The following is a 25,553-nucleotide window of genomic DNA, read 5'->3' as shown; positions in this document are numbered from 1 at the left end:
CCCGTAGCATCTAAGCCAGAAGAAGAGAAAAACAATACTAAAAGTTGGCTAAAATTACCCCTTCGTTTTGTCTGGTATTACGCCACACCTTACGTTCGGATATTTGAAATGATACACCGAGTTCAATTTAAATATCATCGAGAGCCAAATGTGAATTTGAAACGAAAAACATTTTTCCGTTCAATGAGATCAATGTCAATAGCTTGTATCGATTCGAAGTGTTAACTTACCTTGCTTAAAAAGCGACCACTGTAAAACAAAGATGGCTAAAATTACAAAAAAACGATGAATATTAATTAGTCTCGTCGCTAATAGGTGGCAGTGCCACAGAAACTAACGCGTTTTCAGTTTTAAAGAATAAGGATGATTGGAATTATCCACTGACCGAAGTTAACCCGCTTTTCCCTATTAAATAATATCTGAAGAATAAATCATTCGTATAAAATCTAATGTGAAAAAATTACACGAATAAAATTTCCAATTTAAAATTTAATAGACGTATTATAGACGATTCCAGACGTCTTTAAGCCAGTATGTATTTAACTTTTCGAAAAGGAAATTGCTCATACCGAAAGTAATCCTCCTATTCTCGAAACATTTTAGACTTGTTAAAATGTTCAAGACTATGTACGAGGTAAATGCAAATTTTGACTTAAAATTTCACTGAAAATTAAATTTTCACAATGTCTTGATCGAAGCGAAACGAGGTTACTCCGAATGAATTATAAAATTTCATTTAGACTGAATCAAGCACTCTAACATTTCACACCGGTTGTAAGATTATAAGACTTGTTAAATTGTTATGAAATTTTGATTAAGATTCGAATATAAGATTGAATTTAACGGACGATAAATATTTTATTCTTATTTATTTCTCGGTCTTACGTGCACACGAGAATCCGTTCAAAATATACGATGAAAGTTTAATATGAACGTTATCGTGGGTTTCTGAGATATATAAAATTATGCAAATATATTGAAATACATCGAACACGACAGGTGTAGAACATATCGTACGTTTGAATGTAAACGGATTAACATAGAATTTAAATACAACGAAACACCATCTTTTGTCTTTTTCCATTCTGAACATTTAGTAAAACTTTCGATGAAGAAATATGGAAAATCATGCAAGATGAAGCGTGCTTACAATTTTTTAAAACAACTCTTAACAACACAACGTATAAGCATTTATCCTCGAAGCACGATACTTTTCTGATCAACGCTCCGAAATGAAAATAATTCGTGCAGGAATCAACAAAGATATTAAAAGCAACGAAATACTTTAACGAAAGCGAGGAAAACTGTATACAGGAAAGCTTACCAATATTTACAAACAACTTTCATCGAGTGTTCGAGTTATAGTAATTGAAAAATAGAACACGAACGTGTAATAAATTATTCGTGGGTAGTTTCTCTTATTTATAAAAATCTCGTACGAGAATAATCTGAAAATATTAAATTTATCGCTTATTATATTGTAATAATGCGAAAGAAACTATTTCCAAACTATTGACTCGGGTTGCTTATGGGTTTGCGCAACGAGACGTGTTTTCGTTTCCTTCCATTCCGAAACGCGCCGCTTTCGTTGAGAAACGAGTACTATCACGTACGGAGGGAAGTATACTTACGTGGTGACCCTTGGCGGTTCTTCGATATCAATGTCAATTTCGTCACTGGTGGCCTCCGTGACGGAGCTCGTCTGCGAGGTGAAGAGGCTTCCCCTGCCAACCGGAAATACGCTACTCACACTACCAAACTCGAGAACTAGTTCCTTCGACGTTCAAAGCCGCTCTAGAGAAAGTGCCCTTCAGTCGGCTGACGTTTCCTGTCAGCCCAAGTTTCCCGACCGGCTATTATTCCGCGGTGAAATTTCCAAAAGATTTTCCAACTGGAGTCTCACGCATATTCTACACGTGTCGTTCCAATTACGTGGCACTCGCCACGATGGAATCGACGTGTGCCTCGATCCCAGGCCCGACTGCTCGCTAATTGCACGATTTAAGATGGATCCGATCGCAACGATGCCATTATGCCCCGTGGCACGTGACTCCGCGAGAAGTTTCGGATCGTAACGCAACCGAGACTGATTCGCTGCGATGTTACGTTAATCGCATTACGCGATCGATACACAAGGGATAAGGATTTACAACGCGGGACGACCGGCGACAGTGACGCGTGACGTTTCGTTAAAAATTGTTCACCGGTGAACGACTCGAGGTATTTTCGAACCCCGTAATCGAATAATTGCTCTCTATCGAGCACGGTGTTTTCGATCTAGCAACGGGGGACACAGTGACAGCCGATTTTCAGGCTTCTCTCTAGAACAATTCCACGTGAACGTACTAAAATCACGAAAGTGGCAGCACGAAACGTTATCGTTTCCTCTCTCGATAAGAATGTTATTTGCGCGGACGATTTAGATTTCTTTGTTTTTTTTTTTTTTTTTAATTCGAATGTAGTCGTAATTGAATCGTACGTTAAGAACAACGTATGAGATTTTAATTTCAACGTTACGATATTACAGAGTGTAATATATCGTAATCGAATAGAAGAAATACGCTTCGGTAGCGAGAAAATTTTACAAATTGTGTAAAAAGTCACGCAAAAGTAGTGTACGGATAAAGATTATTAAAAAAAAAAAGCAAAAATATGATCGTCGTACGTTCGACGACATCTTGTTTTGTAAGACTGAATTTATTTGGATCATTTAGTCACATTGTTCGCGAAATGCACGATACAGAACAATCGGAAAATTGTATTTTTGAACAAAGAGGAGATAATTTAATTTCTTTGAATAGAGTGCATTTTTCAGACGCATCGTTGCACTTAGACAAAAAGTGACGTCATAAGATAAACGTTGATGTATCGTTTAACATTTTCTTTCGCAGTTCTTTTACCTTTCATTCAAACGAGAGATATCACTCGTATTATTTACATAAATCGACCACCTTGGAGCTTTCGAAGCACCAAATTTCTTAGCGAGTGATAAAGCACCAGTTCGGTACAATAACAGTGCATTATTGGACACCCGCTGAAGCTGGTGAGTGCATTGCTGACAGGACGGCGAAATACTCGGTCAAAAAATGCAGTTAATTCGTAGATAACCACATCTGTCAATCCTGGGATAACTTTGGTTAAATTAAATTTTTCTGATCATTTCCAACATTGACAAGTATGTAGGTTTAACGACAATGTGGGCGACAATAATGAAAATTGCTAACCGATCCTGTATTAACCGATCATTCGATCGACTAACCAGAGTCAGAATGTTAAAACTAACTAAAAGCCTGATTCTGTCTTGACAAGTGAGAGGCAGAATATTAACTGAAAACCCACGAAATGCTAACTGACTAAATACTAACCGAGTATTGGAAACCTGGTTGCTTTCAGAGAACTCACTAAAGATTACTTAATTCATTATACTTGAGTGCTTCGATGTTTCTAAGATTCTAACTGAAAATTGATAACCGACTGGCTGCTGTCAGGGTTTTTTGCTAACCTCTGACCACCAACTAGGGTAGAACCTCGATAAATGTAATCTCAACGATTGCACGAGAACCTCGTTTGTTGCATTGTGCTAACAAGTGGAGGTGATAGTCACTTAACAACGAGTGAAGTTGAAGGTGGAAGATACAAGTAGTGGTGAGCTTAAGTAACGGAGATATACTTACTGTGCAAGTGAAGTTCCTTATCGGATGAATTATCTCGATCATTGGAGTAGTCTTTGTAATCGCAGAAATTTTCAGAAACATTTTCTTGCAATTATCGAGGTTCTACTATACCTAACCAATTTGTAGTTCAGTAAAAGCTTCTTCTTGCTTCGATACTCGTAATCTCCTTATTTGAATAACCTGATATCGCTTGTTACCCTTGCTTAACTAAGGGTTCTCTATCCGCGTACAATAAACACGATCGTGACAAGATAAGGAAAGAGGAGACACGTTTCCCTGGCCATCGTGCTACGAGAACGTTATTAAAAGTGATAAAATTTGAAGTGACTACTTTAACGCTTTACTGTTAGGATAGACGACTGACGATAGAAACTTCTATGAAATCGTACAAATGTGTGATTTCGAATAAAATAAATTAAAATCTATATCGACAAACCTGCTAACGATCTTATCGTGGATTCCAAATAAGAGAGTTTATTTTTTTATTAAATTATCAAATACCGTTTTCGATCAATCACAACGCTGAGTTCGTCTTAACTACAGCAACGTACAAATTTTTATAAAAAAATAATTTCCACGATATCGTATAAGTGTACAATTTCAAACAAGATAGGTTAAAATCTATATCGACAAACCTACTAACGATCTTATCGTGTATTCCAAATAAGAGAGTTTATTTTTTTATTAAATTATCAAATACCGTTTTCGATCAATCACAACGCGGAGTTCGTCTTGGCTACAGCAACGTACAAATTTTTATAAAAAAATAATTTCCACGATATCGTATAAGTGTACAATTTCAAACAAGATAGGTTAAAATCTATATCGACAAACCTACTAACGATCTTATCGTGTATTCCAAATAAGAGAGTTTATTTTTTTATTAAATTATCAAATACCGTTTTCGATCAATCACAACGCGGAGTTCGTCTTGGCTACAGCAACGTACAAATTTTTATAAAAAAATAATTTCCACGATATCGTATAAGTGTACAATTTCAAACAAGATAGGTTAAAATCTATATCGACAAACCTACTAACGATCATATCGTGGATTCCAAATAAGAGAGTTTATTTTTTTATTAAATTATCAAATACCGTTTTCGATCAATCACGACGCGGAGTTCGTCTTGGCTACAGCAACGTACAAATTTTTATACAAATGTAATTTCAACGATACCGTGTAAGTGTGCGATTTCAAAGAAAATAGGTTAAAATCTATGTCGAGTGAACGTTCTCTTATTCTCGGTAGGTGAAAAGTTTTCCGGGTAATCTGTGAGCCAGCCAGCGAGATCGTGGGATTGCTATAGACGCATTTTGTTACCGTAAATCGCGAAATCTCAAATGGAGCTCCAGGCGCCTTCGTTGTGGAGCATGCAAATTATCCGCGGTTCTTTCCTCGAGGATTCGCGTTTCTCTTCGCGACCAGCGCTCACGTTCGTTGCTTTTCCGGCTGGCGTCGACCGAATGCATGGAAAAAAAAACCGGAATGAAAATAAATTCGTCCCGGGTTTCCCGTTTCGAGATATCAACGCAACGACGTATTTTATTTCGAAACCGCGCCGCTTCGTTAATTTTAAGAAGATCAACAAAATCTGCCCGGTGGGAAACATCCTGCTCAAATCTATCAATGAGTGTGGGGCGGGATTCGCGAGAACGAATTGTACGGAATATTTTTTTCGCGATACTTCGCTGACGTTCGAACGAGAACAACCGCAATTGTGAATTGTTCGCGCAAATTCGTAACTTTAGCGTTTCGAAAATACTCACAATTCGTAGCTTTTATCAATTTCGAAATTCGATTTTCAAACCGAACCAAGAGAAACGAATACGCTGGAATTAGGCTCTCAGGTGCGTGAAATTATTTGCAGCGGGGAGATTCGGTAAGCTATTTCATTATTCGAATAGTTTCGTAGGTATGCTCGTACGAAGTTTCATTGTAACGGATTTATTTGGGCGATGGAAGTGTGCAGAAAATTTACCAGGAATTCAATTATTAATACAGAGAGTGGTACACAATTGCACGATATTTCACCGGGCATATCTAACGCGCTAAAGTGACAAATGAATGTTGCACGAAATATTCCAACTCGATCTAATATTTACCGATACTACGATTCCTTTCCTACTGTGAATGAAACGAAGTGTCAAGCACTCTCGATTAACGTTTATCGATAAATAGGTAACGCCTTGATACACTGAAAATAATCAAGCTGAGTGATCTCGTGCGGAAAAATTAACGAGAATCGATATTTCAAAGAGATTGTTATCGATTCGACGAACATTTTTCCGACGAAATTAAGTTCGAATTAAGTTTCCTATTACTGCACTACAGCACTCTAGCTTCAACGGAGGCACATTAATATTGCACATGATATGCATTGATTGGTACTGTGTCAACTGCAACGGGTCTTGAAAGCTCAAAGCTTCAATGATTTCGGTCGACGAAGCGTGTTAATATTGCGAAAAGTTTCTTGCTTCGATACACTCATTAATGTATTCCACTTTTTATTTATTCGTGGTATACTTTGCATTCTCCGATAAGTATACAATTAAATCGTCTACCGAACAATGTATGGCGTATTAAGATTTCTTGTTTCGTTACTGACACTTCCTGATTTGGATTAGATGTCGGGTTACCTGAAGACTGAGGTTGGCATATCGACTCGTATATGTACTGTCAACAAGAATACAAACGTGTGTTTACATCCCTACTCTAGTTTACAGTGTACCAGTTCCCATACTATCGCACGCATTGGTCGATGAAAAATCGACAACGCCCAATAACGCCATTGCGTACAATGTTGGGTGAATTGGTAGACTGCGATCTGTACAATGAAGATTTAAACACTCGTCGCGTACGAACGGTACCTAAAATTGCTTTTCTGGCAAAAGAAACTCTTTGGATATTCGAAACTTTATTTTAAATCATCGATTCAATTTCCCACGTGGAATCGTTAGCTTCTCGGCTGTATCTTTCACCGTAGCGCTACATAACTCCGAAACGATTACCAAATATTGAAACACCGATTTACAAGAAATTCGAACATTTTCTTACACGACTACGTATACATTTACGGCTCACGTGTCGTTAATATTAAGAATTGAACGCGTTCGAATGTTTCGGTGCCGCGATTAGGCGGTTTGCAACTATTAAAACGACACTTTAACCGTCGTATCGTTCAAATCCTCTCGAAAGGTTCACCGCCGGGAAGGAAATTCCCGTAAACTTTCCCGGTTTAATCACCGAAGAATTAATCAACTTCGGAGATTGGAAATATGCAAATTGCCTTGCCTATTCACAAGTGTCCGACTGCCTAAGATAACAACCGGTCTCGATTAAAAATTCAAGAGGAACTCATCGGGAAGCTTGAGTTTCCACAAAGCGAGGGAAAAAAATTAATTAAAATTCCCCTTGTTTCCCAAAAATAGGGGAAAAGTAATTTCCGTTTCAATCCACCGAGTCTCGCAACGAACCACCTTTTTCTTCAGTTGCGCGCACTCGGCTGCAACCCGACACCTTGCTGAACGCTAACTGGCCTCGTTCACACCACCGTTTTTCATCCATCCGATAAGCACTCGGTCTGATAAGAAATTGGCCCGGCCACGAAAAAGTCTTATTGCCCGCTCACTGCACTTCATTACCCGATCTGGCTTAAGAACAGCTAGTTTAAAGTTTCCCTCGAGCGAAGTGATTGCGTTCCCATTACGAATCTCAAATTCAATACAAATTTTACGTAACGACTTTTAATCGCGATGAGAATCCTTCGAACGAAATTAACGACGAGGAGTACGAGTAAAGAAACAAAGATGAACGTTAATTCGAGTGACATTGTATCGTTACACGAATTGTTTCTTAATACGTTGAAAATGTTTCAGGATTTATATATATATAGAGCCTCCCCTCGTCGTTTTTTCGATAATAAATGTAATTAAAAATGAAATAGGTAAAAAACAGATATAGTTGTAACAACGAGAAAAACACACAACATTCACGCGCGCGCGATATATATAAGGTATATAAATTAGTATTGCATTTAACTACCATTTTTATTGTAATAAAAAAAGGTGGGTCGATATTCGTCGTAAAAACACTGCAAATTAATAAAAGCTCCATTTTTACAATTACATACTTCTTTTTTTAATTCGGATGGGAATGTTGCTTAATTTGTGCGTAACAAAACTTCGGTCTCTTCTATTACGATAATATCTCAGATCGAAAGAATAATAGCGTATAATGTTTAGAAAAACTTCAACTTTAATGCTCGAATGTAAATGATAGAAGGATTGCGTAAGTAAAAAGAAGTGTGTACGTGAAAAAAATATAAATCATCGGAATAAGCCTCAGGGCTCGAACCTGCAACGAAAGAGTATCGACGCGGTAAGCAGGCTTTTGTTTGTAACATACGTATCGTGACCTCGAATAAATAAAAATATACACACGGGAATCAACAGTGAACCTTAAACGTACGACAGAGGGAACATGTATAAAAACGACACACAAAATCGTACCATTTTTGTCGACAGATTGACGAATATAAAACATATACATTGTAGTGACTTTGGAACAAAGTATACATTTAGTGCCAGGTAATACATTATCAAAATTTGTATCCTTAACTTTACGATGTAGAATCGAACCAAGTATACAATGGTAATGTGACGATAAGGAAGGTTTCAAATTTCAAATGCCAACGAATGAAATCTATTAAATGGATCGATCGAATAATTCAAATAATATTTCACATATAACGTGACACTGATCTACTTTGCGGTTGAAATGATACGTAATTCCTTATTTTTGGTCCCTATGGAATCCAGCAAACTTTCGTCCAAATCGATCGAGATGTTAATTCCTCGCACGACCCACGCATATATAGAAACTTCCAAATAACAGATACTTCTTAACACAGTAACGATCGTTTCGCTCCATACACCATAAACGATTTCAATGTAACGCTGATCCACGTCCCACTGAACTCCCGATTCTTAATTTTTCACCGCTCTAAAGTCCTGCAAACTTTCGTCCAAATCGATCGAGATGTTTACTCCCCACCTATACACAGAAACTTCCAAAGAACGGATACTTCTTATCACAGTAACGATCGTTCCGCTCGAGGCAACACGGACGATTTTAACAACGAAAGGATTCAATTCCATCGTAAATGGTTCCTTATCGGTGGTAAACACGGTCGGTGTGAAAGAGGCCTAAACGAAGAAGAAAATCAATGACCGACTCACCGGTTGTCGCGCCTGGCACGGTTCGGCGTGCCCGCCTTCGGCTCCTCCATGTAGAAGATAACGTCACCCTCGTTCTCTATCCGTTGATTGTCGTGTTGGCTACCGGCGTCACCGGCACCGCTGCTGGAAACGCCGCCGGATATCGTGACCGGTGGCAACGACTGTTGCTGCTGCTGCTGCTGCTGCTGCTGCACGTCCATCCGGTTCCGTGACTTCCGTCTCTTCAGTACGCTCGCCTTCTTTGCCACCTGGATCATCAGAGACTGAACCCCCGGTGCCCTCCCATTACAACACACGTCGAACACAACATGCACTATCCCTACTAGCGAGCACCAGCTCGGCTCCGAGCACGGATCCATCTGAAAAGCTCCCAGCCTCGGCGACTTCCGGCCGAGGGTTGTTTACCACCCTTCATTTGGGAACTTAGGCTCGTCGCGCTGACGCATCGTCTCTTGTTCTTTGGTCGGACGGATTCTTCGAGTCGAATTCATTTATTTTATACATGGACCACGATTTTTCAGCAACGTCGTACGACGAACGTATCGCGAAACGTACGTAGGATGTACCAAAGATATCAATTTTACTATCGGTTCGTACTATAGATCGTATTGGAGTACATTCCGCGTACTTTCTTTTTTATTAGCTTTCTTCGTATTAGCGTACCTCGTAAATGCGTGAAAATTCACTGTCTGTGTTCATAAACCGGGGATCGCGTTCGAGTAATCGATGACGAGGAACAACTTGCACCGAGGGATGGAGAGAGGACGTTCGAAAGAGTGGGGGAACACGATGTAAGTACGAAGAGATTCGGGGAGAGATTTTTCGAGGAATTAACCCTTGGATTAACCCGTAGTAGATTTATTTGGAAACTACCACAGTTGAAATGTAAGAAAAATATACGATATGGAATATTGTAAACGTTTCGTTAATTGTGAAACGTTTTAAAGTAAACGTTGTTTCTTTCATTCGAAACAGTGATGCGTTTCATATTCCATTACTCTATTATTGCCCCGGTGTAATTTGTAATAATGCATAATCCACGTAGCAGCATCGAGTACGTTATGAAATGATAATCAGCTCCTATGATGTAGTAAACTGTAACGGTTCATAATTCAGGCTGTAGAGGAAATATTTACGATATTCGTATTGCACTTTTTGCCAGGGAAACGGAGAAATTGAGTATCAATGTTGCAAATTAATCGCGAACCAGTGGATACTTTCGTAAAGAAAATCGAATCGATGGACAATAAACTCGACCAGAATCTTGACAAAAATTTCAACATCGCGTTTGAGATATTTGTCGAACCGATTAACAAAAGATCGTTGAAGCTGGCTCGCGATATTCTACCGCGTCGCTCGAAACAGGGACTGCAGTTTTCGAGGGGAAAAGAAAAAAAAGAATCTTTCTTTATTTCACGAGAGAATAAAACAAAACCCGCGACAGTAAACCCGCTCTTCTCCTACAAGTTCATCAAGTTTTTTTACGTACACGTAGGAACCAACCCCTGTCGGCCGCGCCGAAAATGAAACGAGTTTCCGTGCACGAATGACGAAACTGGGTCAGCATCAGTTTTCAAACCTGTTTTCGATGCCGCCAAAATAAACTCTGCATCAACGTCACATTGTAGACCGGCCGCATTAAGTGCTCAAGGAAGATACCAAAGGAAAGCGTTGAGGGAATATAGATCGTAAATCCATGAAATTCCCCATAACGAAACGAACGTTTCCTATCTGCGTGAAAAGCTTTTATCCTCGAACTGTACCCCGGTTATACGACCAAGGCGGTTGGATGTGAGCTTCGATTGAAAATGGATCGAATTTAAAGAGGTTGGACTTAAGAACGGTTGCGAAAAGGATTTCGTAACCTGAAAATTATGATTCTTTAGAAAGTCCGGTTTACGTGGGGGTAGTTTTTCATTTTTTTATGTCGTTACATTAAAACGTGAAATCACCACGCGAAGAGTAACGCGGATTATGTATTGTTTCCTATCGTATCGTACAAATTTCTCGATATATGCGATACGACGGTGAATCATTTTAATTATTTATAACAGCGATGTGTGGTTGGAATCGTTGATGATGCACCATCGAAATAAATGAATATAATACAGTAAGATAAAATATAATAGAAATATTGCGGGATACCGTTCGTATGTATTGCGTTTGAATTTAGAATGAACGTTTAATAGAAATTTTGAACGATAATTCTACAATTAATAATTCGATCAATATTCGACTGTAGTAAATTAATATACGTATACACGTTCCTTAAAAGATGATTAGAAATTTTACTAATCGATTAAATCAGTCGATAACACTATACGTATTCCACACTACCGGTATCGATTACAGACGATTACCAAGTAATCGTTAATTAATCAATTGGTTCGATTGTATTTTGTCTAGCTTTCTGCGATACCACGATCACGATTCACGAAAAAGGGAAGAAGCACGACACACCGAATAAAATGCTCAATCTACTATAAATACACTTACTCGTTGTTCAGTACAGATTCTACTTGACGCGGTTTCATTTCAATATTACAATCCTGTTATCCACGTTACTCGAAGCGTTACTTTTCAAGCGTGAACTTCTCATCGAAACAAAGAACCGAAATCACGAAACGCGGAACGAAATGAGAAGCGATGAAACGAGGTAAGATCCAGAAAATAAGGAAAAGGTTGGGTATCGGAGGAAGAAGAGAAGAAAAAAAAAAAGAAAAAAGGAAACGGTCAAGAAACTCGAGCGCCGATTCATTTTAGAGCGTTTTAGCGCGACCTCCTTTTTCCGAACGTAAAAACCTGGAAACGTTTCGGCACGTTCTATCAAGATTCAGGAAACAATCGCGTGTCGAAGAGAAAAACGTCGCCGGAAGAATTCGAGTGACGATCGCGACAGCCGGCGAGCGTAAATCCTCGTGTCTCGTTCGCGTTGCGAACGCGAGCGTCCGTTTCTTTGCTTGCAGGCTGATGCGAAAATAAAATAGCAACACGTATGTATACACCGTGGACCGGGTTGACGCAGGGATGATTTCGTTACGTATGCCGCGAAAGACATCGTACGCGGTGGATTTTCAAACACCCTTCGAGCTTCGAAAATGATTTTCTTCTTCGAAATTTTGTAAACACGAAAGAATAGAAGACAAACAACTCGGTCTGTTTGCACTGCTGGAAACAAAATTGACGAGAACATTTTTCTAGGAACAAAGTCCGTCAAGAATTTTTCTAACAACGAAATGTTTGGAGAAAACGATCGGTAAATTGTTTTCAACTAAACTTTCAGCTTTTAGGATTTTCAGTTTTATTGTATAAGAAAAAACTATTCGATGGAATTAAGATACTTTTGAAAATTAAACCATTATCTAAAGAGTAATTAAATATATTTTGTACATTGTTCATAATTAGTTGTTCGAATTTTCCGGCTTTGAGGAGTATCTTAATCTCTTTAACGGTTTAATGATCGGTAGAATTTAACGGTATCGGTACAATATCGAAACGAAATCTAAAAATTTACAGAAAACTGTAATTGCCAGTCGCAAAATTGTATTCACAAATATTTGTAATGTCCGATTTTCAACGATTTTTGGAATATTTTGATCAGAATCATTCCTGCCATTGCTGTCAACCCATTTCGAATGTACAGGGTGCGAATAAAATCGAGAGTACTTGTTTAAAATTAATCTTCATAAAAATAACGTGGAAAGTTTTGTTCCTTGTAATTTGTGCAAAATGTCGGCCAGATCGCTATAAACAATGAATATAAAAATAATTGTAAATTAATATATAATTCCCAAAGCGATTTGCTTTATTGTTACTGGTATTTCTTAAGATACTTTGGAATAACTACAGATTTTCCATTAAAAAAACGGAATAAAATAAATTTCTCTAAAATAGTGACAACATTACTACCTTGTTCAATAAATTTGTGATAAATTCAAAGTACAACAGCACTGAAATGCAAAATGTACAAAATACAGCGAAATTTGGACTAAAATTGGAGTAAAATAATATGTAAAATAATCGAATGAAACTATTTTATTACGAAACTTACTCGTTTAATATAAACTTCGTTATATAATAAATTTAATGCTCTTTCGTCGATAAATAAAAATTGAATGCCTTGGAATATGTTTAATAATTTTCCAGTTGATAAAATTTTTTAGAATTATTTAAAAAATAAAATTGTAAACATTCCTCGTGTGAATAGTCATGGAGAGACCTTTCGATTAATAAATTAAATTTAGTAGATTTTATTTTGTTCGTTAAATTAGTAGATTCAATTTTGAATAAATTACAACGTGATATCTAATATTATGTTTCTTTTACTAATTATACACGTATACGATTAAAAATTGAATTTCGTACTTATTTTTCGATAAAGTATTACCTCATCTACCTTACGAATTCGATGATGTTCTCACAGACGCGCGAAAAGTCAAGCTGTAATCAAAAAGGAAAACGCAACGTGCCTTCGCGCGCATTATTTCCATCGTTACGCGGGATTTTCAAATTTTATTACCACCCTGTACATATAACCATTTCGTTATACGTGTACGCATCGTATACACAGAGACACGGCACATATAAGTCAAGCGCATGCACGATAACAAATAAAAAAAGTGAAGTCACATCGCATAACACAGACCTTGATTCCATTGAGTTAGAACGGTGATACGAAGCTTAATGGTGCAGTAAAAAAAGAATAATAATACAAACACGTGTTTTTTTTTTTTTCGTCACGAATCGCAAAGAATCTATTTTGCATTTGTATTTCGTTATAAACGCACGTTTATGTCTCTTCGAGCATATTACGCGAGAAGAGTGTAGCGCGTTTTTTTCTTTTTTTTTTTTTTGCTTGCCACGACGAATTAATGCAAACATTCTCGATGCTAACAAGCGTTCGCACGTTCTCTTTGCCAGGTCAATAAACACGGTAAACCGAGAAGCTATTATCTATCCTCGAGAATCGGTTCTCTTTTCTCGCATACGGGTGAGATAGCCAGTGAGAATTTTTCGAGTCAGATTATCGACCAGTGAATAATTGTTTGAAAGCCAAAAGTGAATTTCAGTTTCGTAAATCGGCGTTTCGTACACCTGATAATATGGATTCGTTCCATCGTAGGGACATCGCTGACCCTTCTTCTTCGCGGCAGGCTTCTTGGTCTTGCGCAGTAAGTCGCTCGACGGCTGCGCGACATACGTGCGCAGAATCATTATGCCAGTGACCGCGTAACAGAACGGAACGATGCGAATCTTCCGAGGGACGCAACTTAAACGCGACGGATTTTCCTGCACGAATAACATTGCTCGATAACTTTGCGATATTTAGTCTTGGAAATAATTTGCAGAATAAATGGAAATAGCGCGGAATACGCATCGTATCGAAAATGTTGCACATTATAATGTACTTCTCGTATCTCCGTAACATGATCCTTAGAATATCACAACTATCGGAACTAATTCTCAAAATGCAATGATTCTATCTAGTAAATATCAGTTCAATCCTTGAATCGATAACCTGTTTTAAACATTACACACTGTGGAGCTATGACAGAGCATCGTTCTTTCATAGTGGTACATGCCACTTGACGCACACAGGTTAGTCGCGAATAAGTTAGGTTGCAGAAGATCAAAGTCGCGCGATCGGTGCAATGTTTCTGCGCATGTGTGTCGCGCAACTCTCGAGCGACTTACCGCGCAAGATCAAGAAACGTGCCCCGGAGGAGAGGGGGTATCACGAACCGAATTCTAGTGTCTCTACGTTGAAGCGAATTCGTATCACCGGGTATACATTCAACGGACTCGTGTGCGGTCGGTGGTCCCGGCGTTGAACACGAGACAGTTCGGTACTCGTGTCTAAAGAAACGTGATAATTGGAAATAAATAAACATGCAAAAGAGTAAAAATTGAAATAAATCTAAAGCCTTTACATACCATCTTCTTTACACAAATCAACTGAAATATATTAGGTACATTTTATAATCGTCCAACAGAAGGAACACTGATTGTATTTACACATGTAGGTTAAGAGAGAAAAAAAAAATAAAAATAAAGAGAGACACGATCGTCTTAGAAAAACGGCGTTGGTGAAGGAAACGAACGGGGATCGCGCGAATCTTTGGCAGCAGATGCGAGAAATACATAATATGGCTCCTGCGGAAGTTTCGTCGCGAAATTCGTGGACCAGCAGTATGTCGACGAATTTATTGAAAAACTTTGATCTTTGGAATTACAAACAATTGCCTCGAAGTGTTTTCCACGTAAAACAGAATTTTAATGTATAGTTTTAATTGATCCTCCTTCGAACACGTTCTCTACTTGCAATTTTTAATAGGTTCGAGTGTACGAATTTCAAATTGGTTTTTTTTTTTTTTTAGACCTAATTACGTTCAAAGTAACGTCTCCTATGGCATAAATGTTTGATAAGTTTGACTTCGTTGAACACGCGACGCGAACGTTCCTCGTTACGTTTTGCAGGCATTGCGTTCGATGGCGAATTAGCAGAAATTAATTTGCAACGAGCGTAAAACTGTTCAGCGAACAAAATTCTTTAGGCATAACAGTCAACAGGCAACCAATAGTATTACGTCAAAAAATTGATAACAATGTAAAAGTTTTAACACGTGGTTCCTGCATAGAGACCTGAACAAAATACTAAAAAGCGAGGAAATTGTAACGTAAACAAATGTAAACAAATTCACACCTACACATTTGCATTCCGTGAATATGTATATACACGAGTAGTATAAAAAATCAATTCAATCGTGTCGATCGCGTGACTCAAAAATTAATTTTCTTCTTCTTTCATACAGCGAATGCGAAAAGCGATTTGCATAACAAGAACGATCTCTTGAAGTTCTGACAGCGAGAACAACGAGAGAATTTTAATATAAATGAAGAAAACGTTAAGCATCGAGCTAAAAACTTGACCGATAGAATTGGTCGATCAAATTCGATGTCTTCTTAATCCGATTTTACGTCAAATATAACGTGAAAATGAGTATAAATAAACAAAATGTTTCAGAATAATTATGCGTACATCGAAATTTCAAATATTTAACATTCCAAATTATACAAGGTACAGTGAGCAATACTTAGTACAAATGAAGATGATTCTTCGTAAATAAATAACGGAAAATTGTAAAATAAAATTTTCGATTTTAGTGATTAGCAGCGCATTGCAAGGGAAACAAAATGTTCAAGTAATTTTCAAATTAATGAATCGATTGTAACATTAATGGACCTTTTGATAGAAATGTCGTACAAAAAAATTAACTTTAAAACTTTTATTTATTTATAAACAAAGAAACGCTCTCTCATCGACCGTACTATGAAAATCACACTGTAGCTTGTACAATTGTATAAGAAATTGTGTCAGATTCAACTGTCAAACGCAACGAAAATTAATGCTCGTCGAAAAAAAGCTAACGTTAGAAGCAGATTAAACGCGATATAATTTGTTCGTATTGGAAATAAATAAAACGGAATCAACGCGAAAAGAAAGCTGAAAGAACTCAATAGAAGCGAGATTTCGATTGTGTTTCAAAACGGAGTAGAACGGAATAATAATATACGAAAGCTTCCAAGCGTAATTCGAACTGCATCAACACACGAATAGTTACGAGCAACAATCAGGTATATGGAATATTTCGAAATTTAACGGCACATTGAAAACACAGAGCAGAAGTCACATTCTCTGCTTGCATCCATCCACTGCCAAATTGTCTGCATGACTCTGCAGAGTACTCGAAGTCCCACATGCGGTGGAAACCGGCGGGGATTTCGTTTACCCCGATTTAGTTAACGTTTTCAACGGAATTCGAAGGATTTGTTGTTATTATCTCACTCACTCTCGCTCTCTCTCGTTCGCTCTTGCTTTGAACGTTAATTTGCGAATTAACGCTTCAGCAAGTAGCTTCAGACAAAAATAATGTTATCTGAACTTTGATATTAGACTTCAGCGAGAAGTAATTTCCAAAGCGCTGTTAAAATGCTGTCAGGGAATTTATAGGCGTATTTTGGAATTCTTTACAGAGTAAAATATATCTTAATAAACGTAAATCCGCGATCTATATTATCGGATAGAAAAAAAAAATGATCGTGGAAAAAATGAACGATGATACGACGAAATCTATCCCCTTATAACTTACAGTTTCCATAAGTGTAACGATGCATCTGTAATGTGCAATTGCACTTTCGTTTCAACGAAGGCATAGGCTTTTTCTTGAAACAAATTCGATTCTTTTAAACATTGTGGATACAAAAGTGTCAGAGAAAGTTATTTGAAAATCCCACAGTAACATACACATTTTATTCAAAACGTTTGAACGTTTGTCATCAGGTAACAAGTATTATCTGACCTGTTTCCTTTTATTTTTCTCGTTTGAAATAGCTCACGAATTATACCAATTTTTCCATTACCTTTCCCTAATACTTTTGTATGCGGGACATCTAAAAGAAACAATTTATTAAACAAAAAAATGCAACTTTGTACAACTGCACTTTTTGGGTTCATTGTTAAACTTGTAAACATAATAAGTGGTAGAGAGATAGAAATCATAATTTTCCCTTGTTATATTTTTGTACCTGTGGTAAAACGAGAGATATAACTTGTTCCAGTTGCGTGATTCGCCCAATATACACGATGTAAATAAATTACACGTAGAGATATTGGATGCTGATAAAACTCGTTGAAGAAGACTCGAAAGTCTTATTAAATCAATGCGTGTTACAGTACACTTCAAATAATCATACTATAACCGGGAAGGGGACGATTCTATTTGCAAAAATAAGTCGAGATGTACATACACTTAACTATGCAGTGATTTACCACTATTCATTCTTCCATTTTCATATAATTGTATCGACACAACTTCGTGTGCTGTCGTAATGCAAACCATTAGTAAAATATCCATAGAACGAATTTTCATCGAATCGTGGCTCTTTCGGTCATTGTGCAATTACGAATTTTGCCATGGGCGATAAGAAGTCAATATCACATATGAAATTAACGCTATTTGCAAACGACGTACGGTGTATATCGAGATCCGATCAACTCGTTAGGTACACGCGTATCAGGGAAATGTTCCAATTCGATTTTCTCGAAAATAAAACCTCGTATGAAAAAATTATATTCCACATTTTCGACTTATTCTTTCACGTAGAATTATCCCTTTCCCTAGATAGAACGACTGGTGTCTCAAGAATCTTAAAATGGACAAAAAATACTTGACCTGGGAATAGATATTCCTGTCACGAATCGCTGCAATTTACATCTTATACATTTCGTGTACTGTTTACTTGCAAATTAAAAAATTGAGGAATATTGAAATTATTTCTTTTCCCTGAATGTACATTCAGTAATATTCTGTTTGTTTCTTTCGATAAATTCTACCAATTCGTGCAGTATGTACTTGGTAATATATTTGCAACTTCCATTGTTATATCGAGTTCTTGAATTAACAACTTATCAACGGACACCAAGTTGATTGCATTTAACAGAGAACACTGTAAGAAACAGTACTATTAATAATAGAAAATATCACAAAAAGTTAATACTACGTTGATGCATATTACGTATAAAAGAAAGTAAAATGTATTGTCTAGACGAAACGAAAGTTTTCAAGTCTAGTAAACGTTTTATCGACAACTTAAGAGTTCGTGTTCCTTATGTAATTGGCAGTCCATTACAATTACCATAAGAATTACTTTCCAGCCCTGTTGTGGAAAAAGAAGTGTCCCTTAAAATTAAATGAATGTTTTTTTTCATTATCATAAATTAATTATACATTGGACGAACCTCCTCTTCCTTTTCTCTTTCCAAAAGAGAGCTGAGAAAGTAACTGCTGAAAAACTTTTACATGCCACTGTATATACAAAATATCATATTAACTCACAGTAATTCAATTCAACTCAGAAAATGTGGACTACGATCATTTATCTCACACATTCTTTTTGTTTTTTATTCGAAATGCAAGTTTCAATTGCATGCTAAAATTTAAACCGGCTGTAATTAAAAAACTTGAAGTACTTGTAACTACGTTAGACAATATCGAGCTGTAAAATATGCCTGTAAACTTACTGACACCATTTCAAAGGCACCCTATGTGAGTACGTACATTGATTCGCGTAATCTCGGTAATATGCAATCGAATTCAGTGCAAAATGAAAGAACATCGAATTGCGAAACAATTTATCGTATTTTAATATTTAACAAGTTTCGTTCGTTGAAGTGTGAATTCGATAATTCGATAATCATCGAACAGGACCATTTTATACGTATCGAATGACAGTTTTGCTAGTTGAAAATTGCACGATGCATCGATCGAAATATGAACGAGTAAAAATTCTGTAAAAATTGATTTTCCGCATACAAGTTTCATTCGTATCCGATTGATTTACCGAGATCAAACGAGACGTGTGGGTTCACACACTGCGGGAAAATCAGATGAACTTTCAAATCTAATAGAAAAGTATGTTCAGAACTGAAAGGTCGCAACCTCGCTCGACGTTTTTCTCGTTTCTAGAGCGTATAAAAATAAGCATTGCTGCAAAATTTTAGCCCACGTTAGTTTCCACGATACCATAAGCAGGGTCAAACTTTGAGGGATAGTTTCATCCCTCGAGTTTCTGCTACCACAGCTAAAAACTACGTGTAAAACTTTTCGTGGATTCTCTCAAAAAGGTATGTCTATTTTAATCGGTTAATATTAGAGATGATTTTTACTAACGAATCGTACATTTACTAATTTCAAGATCTGAAAAACGTTCAAACGTTATTATTACAACGTTATTACTATCTGTTTAGTTCGAATCTACAGATTTTCTCTTGTAGAGTTAATTAAAGAGGTATTGTGAGTTCAAGTACACAAGCATAGTAATACGATATAAATAACTTGTTAAATTAATCGACATAAAAATGTTGATACTTGAATTATTCGTTAACAAAAATTTTTATCGCAGTTATACTAAATTCAAGTAAACCACATTCGAATGTTGTCTGAAAAGCAAAGTACATCTCTGGTATACTACTCAATGTTCGACAGTTTTGCTCAGCTATCAGCTTTCAACGAGTGGTTCGGAATTTTTCATGTTTCGACGATAGAATTTTCTAGAGAACAACTATAGAGGATACTTGAAGAGAATAGTCATCGCCTGTTTCACGTCTCGTTAATCCAACCGTAATCCTTGCAACTTTGTTCACCTTTTCGTGTACGAAAATCCCAAGTGAAAATTTGAAATTTCGAATGAACCGTAATCCTTACAACTTTCTTCACCTATTCGTTTACGAAAATTTTTAATTTTCAACGAACCGTAATCCTTACAACTTTCTTCACCTATTCGTTTACGAAAATTTTTAATTTTCAACGAACCGTAATCCTTACAACTTTCTTCACCTATTCGTTTACGAAAATTTGGAATTTTCAACGAACCGTAATCCTTACAACTTTCTTCACCTATTCGTTTACGAAAATTTGGAATTTTCAACGAACCGTAATCCTCGCAACTTTCTGTCACCTTTTCGTGTACGAAAACTCCGAGTGAAAATTTTGCAGTACCTTCGGTTTTATCTGCTCCACAAACGAATAAACGTTTTTAAGCGGGTTCGCGTACCGTAACGTTCTGAACGATGAAAGAGATGAAGTTCACGAATCGCTGATCGATACGATCCCAACGCTAACGGCAAAGAACGAAAATCGCAATCTGTCGTCGATAAAGACGGTCGAGTAACATTGTAAGCAACTAGACACATCAACAATCAACGGCTAGTAGCTACTGCCACTGAACTCGGGCAAAGAATCGCGAAAACTTACCTTTCCCAATGGTGTTGAGGGTTGTCCGGCCGGTGCTGGATCCTTTATATAGATGTTCCAGGTCGCCACGCTGTTGATGGCTTTGTCGGCGGCGTAACATCTCCATAAACACTGTATCAACATCGCGGCAGCTGGTATCTGCCGATTGAAGTGTTTTTGTCGTTGTTTTTGCTGAACCTTCAGCGCAAAACCGGAACCCAGTATGCCCTGAAACGCGAATTTGTTCGCCATTTAATGCAGTTGGTATAATACAGTCATTTCTAAAATAGGGAACCCGAGAGACACTATCCGAACATTTTAAATATAAAAAATACGGTTAAAGATTTCTTTTCTTTCAATACACGATTATTTTCGGGGTTAACAACCCCGAAGGAGAAATTTTCCTCTTTTATCGTTTCTCAGAGGGAGTGACGTTTGTAAACTATTTCTGCGCAGAGAAATCTTTTTATTTTCGTATATCGATCGTCCGAGTTGAACAACCGATGAGGAAATTTTCTTTTCCTCTTTTTTTGCTTTTTTTTTCAATGGAAAAGGAGGACGCCTTCCGTAACGTTTGTATACCGTTTCAATGGAACTTCAACGCGAAGAGATTGGTGCGATTCGATCGGTACTCGTTTTTCTCAAATGTCAAGCGAATTTGTCATTATCGAGTAACGTGTTTCGTTTCTTCTCTGCGAGCGGAAATTAATTAGCACCGGTCAAGGAGAGGATAGAACGGAAGGCGTGTTTCATTTTTCAACAAAAGGAAATTTTAAATACGAAATTTTGCGAATTTTCAAGTTGCACCCGCGAAGATTCACAGATCTGTATGAACGAACAGAGAAATTCCTTTTTAATTGAAATTCCAACGGCCGGTTGAATCTTTCGACTTCGAAATTCTCGAGGAGCAATTAATTGAGATTTCACGATGAAATTTTTACGAGAACTTAGTAGATATTTCCGTTAGGATTTTAGAAGATATACTTACGGCTGGAAGTGCGAAAAAGGATATAGCGAATACGCTGAAACACGAAGCGACTATTTTTCCCATCCACGTTTGTGGGACAGTGTCACCGTAACCAATCGTGGTCACGGTAATCTAGGAAACAAAAAAAGTCGGTTTTATTATTACCTTTATTTCACAATGAAAGCTCTAGCTCTTTCTCGTACGCTTAAAGCGTTCGATAACAGCGTTATTGCAAATGCAAAATAATTTCTAAAGGAAAATACCATCAACGATCGAACACATTACAAATTTCATTCTACAGGTGTTAAATCTACCGTACGGATAACGAAAAAAGAACAAGCAAACTGACAAAAAGTTTGCCTTATTTTCTCAAGCATCCTCTACGAAGTAAATTATTCGTTTAACTCGCATCTCGTAAAGCGATTTTGAGAAATAAGCAAAGAAACACATTCTAGTGAACAAACGACGATGACTTGGAAACGATACGAACGAATCTTACAATAATTAAACAACCTGAAACGTGTACGACGTTGTAATAATTATCTCCTCGATACTTCGTACTTATTATTAAATTAGTAACGCCACGTGTAACATTCCCAAATGTTAAACCATCAGTCCTACTCGACATCGTACGATTATTTTGATACAACTGACGTTGCACGATCGCTGCGCGTAACGTCATTTGAATTAAATGAAAAAAACAATATTATCGAAATAGGGAATCGGTGGTAATGAAATTTCAACTGCAAACGTCCCGGTTGTACAATTCGCGAGCGTTGAAAGTCAAAAACGGTGATGAAAATCAAACAATGGTCAAATGGCCGGAATTCGCCGGGCGACATTAATCAAACAGCGTTTAAATCCTCGTTTATTCGAGTACACTTTAATCGATCACGCATCGACCGTACCTGGGACTCTAAACACAGGCATATTTTCCGAATGATTAGCGCCACCGCTTAATAAACATTTGCGACCGGCGACGTGCATACAATTAAGCCCGTACACTACGCTTAACGAAACCCATTCCGGGGTAACGAGCGAAATCGGTGGACTGAATTAATTATTCGCGGTAATAGAAACCGAACGAGCTGAACGCTTATTACACCGAGCTACGTACACGGAAATGGATTCCGGTTATTTAAACCAATCTTTCGCACGGGAAATTCTTCCGCGATTAGAAACAGTGCGGCGTCCAATTTAATTCCTCGGGAATCTCTTTCGGTGGATGTTTCTTCCTTGAACGAGACGGGGAGAAAGGAGCCAGGGGTCGTTTATTTTGCATAATTAATCGCGTAGTATCTTTAGTAATTGCAAGTAGCCCCGAAAGTATAAGGGTAGACAAAAGAATTCTAACGAGTATAATTTTGTACGTTTACAAAACACGAAAGGCGGGATCGGAATTAATTTCTGAGAAATGTAGTTCGCGTTCTGAATATTTGTAGACAGACGTGTTTTTCATTTTGTACAGTTAATTGTGCGGTATTTTCAATATTTTCGAATGGTTCGACGCGCAGACGTAATTAAGAGAAACTACGCTGGGAAATAACGAATTGAACACCTTGTATAATCGTATTTTACGAAATACAGTTTACGTAAAGTGGACACGTAATATGGGGTAGTTCGATATCGCATAGAATGTAATTGGTGTAAGTACGAAATGAAATAGTTTCAAATGATCGGAATAAATGTGAACGTTAATTTTACTCCAATTATGTAATTATACATCGAGTTATTCTTGGGTAAAAATTGTAAATATTTCGTTCGTTGTTAAAATTAAAAATATCGTTCGGAGCGGAAATAGGTCGGTGATATTCCAAGTCGAGAGGGAATATTTTTCATTTGACGAAAGTAATAATTTCCCATTGATTGGCAGAACCGTTACGAAAAATACTTTTTAAAATTCCCGAAATTTTTTTTGCCCCCCCGTCGCGCAGCGCAAATGATTGTTCTTCGCTGAGAGGTCGAAAAAATTGGCACACTCTTGCAAAAAGTTTCACAATTCGCCACGATTAAACGTAGCGTGACAATCACTCTATCGACTCTCTAGTTCTGGTGCAAGTCAAGCTGAAAATTCGCACGAACGAGAGAAAAGCATGGCTATTGACGCCTGCGGGGAATTCTCGGTGATAGATAAAAACGCATTTATCGCGCAGCGTGGAGGTTGCCTCGTTTCACGGATAATTGCCGCACTCGTCGTTTACACGGTCGGATGAAATCGTCAATGAACGAAAGATGCATTCACGGGAACGCATCGTCGATGGATGAAAAAAAAAAAAGAAAGAAAAAAAACACGCACGAAGAACGAAAACAGCACACGAAAGAGGGATAAACGAGCATCAAGATTTATCGATGAAGAGCAACTGATTGAAGAGGCGCGTTCGATGCATTCTCGCTGCACAAAAATGTGCATATCTCTCTCGCAACGATTCGTGGAAAAACGAGAAAGACAATTACAAACGATACTGACAAGCGCTGATACAACCAACAAGCAGATTGAAAATAAAACGAAAATGTATATTTTACATTTGCCTTCCAATTAGTTTCACCGATTCCTCACCGAGTGATTTAAACTGTTATTCCCCGTGTTTCTCGATTTTGAGAATTTTCGTGCATAGTGATATCGAAGGTGAATAGAAAAATATACGAAGAAAACGAAGAAAAGTTACATGCGTGCTGGTACTATAATAGGCGTCAAAGTATCTCTAAATTATTAATTGTATAATTTCAAGCAAGTAACTGATTATTTTATATGGGTTACAGAAAGTGTGCAAATGCTGCTTTGAATTGTTTAACGAGCAAATACAACTTAACTCGGTTATAACGAGCACGAGGGAACGGAGAAAATTTCTTCGATACCATCAATATTTGTAATATGATTTTTTGATTTAATTTTCACTAATCGGACAAAAAGATAAACTCAAAGAACGAAAGAAATATTAAAGACAAGAAAGCGTTATAATTACAATATCGAAGATTATTTGCATCGATACTCTTGTATACAATACACTTGACGATAAACAAAATTGATTTCCATCTTTTTAAAACCATACGCGAACAAGCGTATTAAACAATATTAATTAATAATAAACACAATTTCAATTAGATGCTCCGTTACGAAACGGAAAATTGATAATTGTTTGAAAGAATTTATCGATACCTCTCAAATTTCCGAAAATTGATGCAAATGTAGTCGCATAGTTCGTTATAAAAATGAACGGTTATATACGGATACGTGTAAATGAAAATCTCGTTAATTATTTTGCTAATTAGTTCGCTGTATTCGTGGTCGTTATAATCGAGTTTAATCGCGATAAAAAAAAAAAAGAAAAGAAGAAGAAGAAGAAGAAGAAGCGACATCGAACACACATTTCGAAATAATTATATTTACCACCCCCCACCACAGTGCATCGGCGTAGCTGGAAAAGTCTGTTTTTCCATCGGGCCCAACAGCATCTTTTTCGGCAAGGTACACGAAGTAACTGCTGAAAATAAGACCTAGGAACCCGATGTACAACGTCGTGATCAGCTCCTGAAAGTTTCGAACGAGAAGCATTTAATTCCGTGCAGGGTTCACGGCTCGACGAAGAAATATTTTTCTGTAATTTCATCGCCCGATATCGAAAATTACATCGCGATAGGTTGCAGTTCATTTACGGGAAAGATCGATTTTCGTTTGTCGTCACTATTGACAATCGAGCCACTCACCAAAGACTGGGAAACAACGTATCGAATAATTTTCTGATATTTTTCGCTTAAATATATTTCCAAAGCGATTGAAACATTGTTGTTTCGTATCACTGAATATTGCTTGGATATTATTGTAACGTTTCCCTGCTTAATTAACCCATTTGCATCGTACAAAAGAATGAAAAATATGCT

The 25,553-nt window shown here is 37.3% G+C and overlaps 1 protein-coding gene across 1 annotated transcript in view; it reads right to left on the bottom strand.

Annotated features, from left to right (window-relative positions):
• Window positions 1–25,553, bottom strand: part of LOC143154152 (potassium voltage-gated channel subfamily KQT member 1-like) — a 96,760-nt gene that overhangs the window by 17,365 nt on the left and 53,842 nt on the right. The window contains exons 6-11 of the mRNA XM_076326025.1: window positions 25,063–25,203; window positions 21,696–21,806; window positions 20,729–20,935; window positions 14,850–14,870; window positions 8,916–9,178; window positions 1,632–1,724 (exon numbers count right to left, since the gene is read on the bottom strand). Of these exons, the coding sequence (XP_076182140.1) occupies window positions 1,632–1,724; window positions 8,916–9,178; window positions 14,850–14,870; window positions 20,729–20,935; window positions 21,696–21,806; window positions 25,063–25,203 (836 nt within the window). The remainder of the gene's footprint in view (window positions 1–1,631; window positions 1,725–8,915; window positions 9,179–14,849; window positions 14,871–20,728; window positions 20,936–21,695; window positions 21,807–25,062; window positions 25,204–25,553) is intronic.

Source organism: Ptiloglossa arizonensis, chromosome 13, assembly GCF_051014685.1.
Source record: "Ptiloglossa arizonensis isolate GNS036 chromosome 13, iyPtiAriz1_principal, whole genome shotgun sequence".
NCBI classification, from domain to species: Eukaryota; Metazoa; Arthropoda; class Insecta; order Hymenoptera; family Colletidae; genus Ptiloglossa; species Ptiloglossa arizonensis.
Note: the sequence above shows the minus strand (reverse complement) of the source record. Positions and strands in the feature narration are given on the sequence as shown.